Source organism: Amphiura filiformis, chromosome 9, assembly GCF_039555335.1.
Source record: "Amphiura filiformis chromosome 9, Afil_fr2py, whole genome shotgun sequence".
Lineage (NCBI taxonomy): Eukaryota > Metazoa > Echinodermata > Ophiuroidea > Amphilepidida > Amphiuridae > Amphiura > Amphiura filiformis.
In genome coordinates, this window is record NC_092636.1 from 43,308,506 (window position 1) to 43,313,375 (window position 4,870).

General features: G+C 34.7%; 1 protein-coding gene across 1 annotated transcript in view; it reads left to right on the forward strand.

Moving 5' to 3' along the window:
* LOC140160085 (uncharacterized) overlaps nucleotides 1-4,316 on the forward strand; it is a 6,687-nt gene extending 2,371 nt beyond the window's left edge. Inside the window, 1 exon segment of the mRNA XM_072183357.1 lies at nucleotides 4,289-4,316. Coding sequence (XP_072039458.1) covers nucleotides 4,289-4,316 — 28 coding nt within the window.
* Nucleotides 4,317-4,870: the final 554 nt, after the last annotated feature.

Here is a 4,870-nt window from a genome sequence, read left to right on the forward strand (position 1 = left end):
CTAGTTATCACGTTATGACTTAGTTTCATATGTCAAAACATACATGGTTTATTTAGTATTTATTCGATTCATGATATCGGTTGTATAAGAGGGCAACAAACAGGTATCGTTAATACCGCATTTTATCATGTATCAAAAAACAAGATTACCTCTGTCATGAAAACACTGCACACAAGGCCTAACCATAGAACCCCTCATCATCAATGTCATTCGTTATATTTAAAAAAACGCATATCTAGGCTTCTTTGTACTCAATTTTATTGCATTTTTTAAGCTGATACCAAATATGTTAATGGAAGTTAATAATTATGATTTTTTTTAAACACTAATAAGAAAAAAATGGAAAATTGTCATCTGCAATCGACACCCGCGGGCAGAGGGTTAAGGTCTTGAGGTTTGCCGAATAAGAACACTTGAAGACCTGAGAACAAGAAGACCGTAACTCAAAAACTGAATGCAGATGTTGGAAATATTTAACCATATTGGTAATCTATGTGCAAAAGACGAGCAATTTAACATCTTGTTTGTTGAACATGAAGGTTGTTTTAAAATTTGACTTCAGTTCACCTTTAACCTGAATTGACCCTCTAACTCATTAACCGAGCTCAAAATGTATGATAAATTATATATTTTCGTAATCTTTGTAATGAGACGAGCAATTTGACATATCTATTGACGACATTGGAATTTTTTTAATTTTTGACCCCTCTTGACTCCTCACGTGACCCCTATGGGGAGGGGGCCAAATGTCCACAAAAATTTTTGTCTTCTTCCAATAACTTCAAACCACCTGTAACTCAATTTCGTCATAAGTGGACTTACAGTCTTCTTGCGCTCAGGTTTTAACTTTTGAAAACAACTGACCAGGTGCTTTGCGAGGACCTTCAATACAGGAGTCAAATTTCAAAAGTGCTCAGATTGTGTTAATATAATATAAGTCATAAAGATTCAAGAAAAGTATAGTTAGACCTGTTCGTTATGTGTCGTTTTCGAGTTATAATCACCCCGGCATACCTAAAAACAATTATGTACACATAATCAACATGCATTGTGCCAGTAGAGAACATCTCACTTCACATGTGTTATCTGTATGCCTCACTACTTAACTTTGCTAATGTGTGATATGAAAATATTGTAAACAATTCACATCAACAAAGTATAACATGAAGAAAAAAATAGAAGATGTCCATAGTGTGTGTATCAAACTTTGAGGAGATACAATCTTGTCTAACCCCTTGGGTAACTTGTACTTTTTAACTGGTAACATTTCCTTATTTGTAATACTCCCACGTCGTAAACTCCGGTGCAAACTACCATACGGATTCATCTTATACTATCGTTTTCTTTGACTGATCTCTTTCGCTCGTTCTGCTCTGTAGTTTTGACAAAAAGGAAAGCGGTTAAGGGGATGTTTGAGATTTATAAATAAAAGCCCTGAGGTTAACCGATGGCTCGCGTATTTTGTATCAAGAGAAATCTGGTTTTAGGCATGCATGTTTTGAACAACAGCCTTGGCGAATGTTTCCCAAGTCTTTGACTTCCAAAAGAAATCACAATCCCATCTTATATTTGATTTGTGTTGTTCTATTTGAAAAGGACTTTCCTTAGCCTACATTTACATTTTGATTACACTGTTTCATGTTACGCTATATCAGATTTTGCTAGGGCTTTAGAAAAGACACGTTACCTGGTTTACATTGGAACAGAATATGAAATGAGTTGACATCGTTTTGGACTTTGTTTCTTGTGCGAGGTAATTTCCGATTTATATTAATTCGAATGTAATTATATCATGCTCTAACTGTTTAAAGGGAAAATGTTCAACATATTATTTTGTAATCATTGAGATACCTTATTTGCAAATTGTTTGATTATTTTTTTTGCCGACAATAATAAAATAATAAACAAAACCGTGATACGCAATATAATATGTTATTGTCCGTTTTGCTTTTTTGAAACAAAGTTCATAGTTGCACGCAACTATCTAGGTAATAACATATTTATGAAAGTACTAATAATTTAATCGTATATCCACCCATTGCACTCATTTTAGTTATAAAATGTTTACTCCCCAGCACCTTACCTGGGGATAAGACTGACCATCAAAAATGACGCTGCCCTCTTATGGGAACAATATAAGGAATAAAAAATACTCAGTTAACCGTTTGCGGGCTTTTTTTAAACTGTTTGAAACGCAGAAATCTAGGCATTAACATATTCATGAAAGTTCATCTATGTTGGTAAAATTAAATTATTAATGTTTCAAACATTTGATTCAAACACAAGAAAGTATTGCTACCTCGGAATTTTCATGTGGTTCCTTGATCTTTCATCAGCGAGTTGAGGTTGTAATGTGTAGTATCAGGTCGTGACCTTTTTGACTTTAAACTTGATGACAGTGACGTAGACTCCTGGAAATTTCAGGCTACCTCGTCTGTTGGAAGATATTCCAATGTTGCCGGGTATTCCAAATGTAAAACAAAGCAAAACTGAAAATGACAACTTTAACTCTCAAAATATTAAACGCGTAGTTTAAAAAAGCACTGTGATTTATAGTGCTATCCGCAGACAGGCATAAACCCACAAGCATAATCAGTACATTTTATAAGTATTCGCAAACAGTTGCATTTTGGCACATTTAAGCTTTTTATGCATTACTTTTTTGTTGGAGACAAAAAAAAAGAGAAGAGAGAATAGCTCTTGATAACCCTGTATAAAATATAACATGGTGAAAATACATTATTGTTTTAGTAATTATAGCAGGACTTATACTTTTCAAATTGTGATAGCTAAATCCTGAATATGATGATATTTTGGATAATTGAAACAAATATTAGAAATGGCAGCGCTAGTACCCACTTCCACTCATCAATCAGAATCTGTGTACGCACTCACTCTCTCGGTATTCTCTTTTCACGCCCTCCATTTCTCTCTATTTACATTCAATTTTAAATTCTTGTCAAGCGCTGAAGGTCAAATCGAGGAAACAACTAGTATAGCGTTTTGCAACCAGTTGAAACATAAATAGAACAATTGAGTAGTACCGCCATAAGAAATAACACATTAACATTATGTGGATTATCAAGTCATCAAAATCACAGCAGAATCTGTATATAACATAATGTGTGCATATAGATTACATATTGATGACATTGTCAACAATACGATCAATTATTCCACCATTTCAGATTGAGTTTGCCAGAACAATTCCAGGAAATAGATCCCACCATTAATAGCACAATGCGGATTTCATGTGTAATATATGCATGACTTTTATTTTTAGCCGTAGTATGGTTTCTCCACTTTTTTACTTATCTATGTGTGTGGAAAACTGAATACTTAGAAGTGGTATATGTTTGATCTCCATATTCAATGCAGAGAAATTCATCACTTGCATTTACTGTTATCTTATCTAGTTCTCGCTTCACAACAATTGCCCAATCTATAGATGATGTGACTTCTGACGTCAGTATGCGCACGCATCATCACAATTTCCATTGTTTTTGCCTGGCACTATGCGTGCGCATCATATTTTGTTCAGGGATCGTGTTTTTAAAACTCCCGCCTCATCACAATAAGGCAATTGAACAGTGTAGTGGTTGCATGGGGTTCATTCAAGCATAAAGATATACCAGTCTCTTGCCTTTGTTGATAAACATTGAGGGCATGTCCTCATCTATACAACTGAGTACCTGATTGTGAGTACCTAGAGAGGGACCATCCAACTTGACATATTTTTGTTGGTGCATAACACACTCAAATAACTTAGGATAAACGTGGGCATTTTAGTGAAAAGAAATTGACATACCATCTTGTTGACTAGGTCATCTTGTAAATAAGATGTTAAGTAAATAAATAAACAAATATATAAAAAAAAGGTTCCAACTGGATCCAAAGGATACAACAGTGTCACACTAGCAATGGATAAAATTAAAAACAGGGAAAATATGACACAACATCCAACGGGGAGTAACAAAAAACCTATAAACAAAGTTAGAAACCCGATGTTTCGAAAAGACAACACTTTTCCTTTTCAAGGGATAAAATATCGATTTTGTGTTACTCCCCCATTGGTTGTTGTGTCATATTTTTCCTGTTTAAAAAACCCGAATATAACAAATAAATTAATTAATTAATATCGCACCACTTCTTCTTCTTCTTCTTCTTCTTCTTCTTCTTCTGCTTCAAAGATCATTTCAAGGTCACCGCTGGACGTCGTGGCCAACGAATATCTAGTTCTTCTTCTTTTGGCTAAAATGTGATTTTTACCAAATTGTTTCTCCTACAGATTACATGGCTGCAATTATGAGATTTGAACATTGACCTGGACCATAGGCCGGTGCCTATGGGGTAAACACAAAAAATAAAAGTCGGGTTACTTATAAGGGAAACAAACGTCAGGTTACATTTAGCAATGATTCCACTACGGACGAATTATGGATGCGGAGTTGGTATTCAATGACACATAAGAGAAATTTATATACCACATGCCAGTTTAAACTATTACAGCATAACATCGAATGATTGTCTGAGTTAGACATTCTGGAAATTTCTTCTCGAGTTCTACGCTTGTTAGACATGATTCGACAGCCATAATGGCAAATGAAGCTCAAATGTAACACCAGAATCACGTGTGACTGCTCGCTTTGGGCAAATTCATAGCATTTTCCTTTTGAGGGATTTGTCTTTCTGTCAGACACTTTTTGCGACACCTAATGATTGATGAAAGAGCAGTGATTTGTTTGTATCAAAAAACAAAATAAATAAAACAAAACCATACATATCAACCGGGGGGCTTGATAACAATAGAACAAATACAAGTGTCTAGTTACTTTGTTGAGCATATATCAACATCAGGTTAGCGTTAACA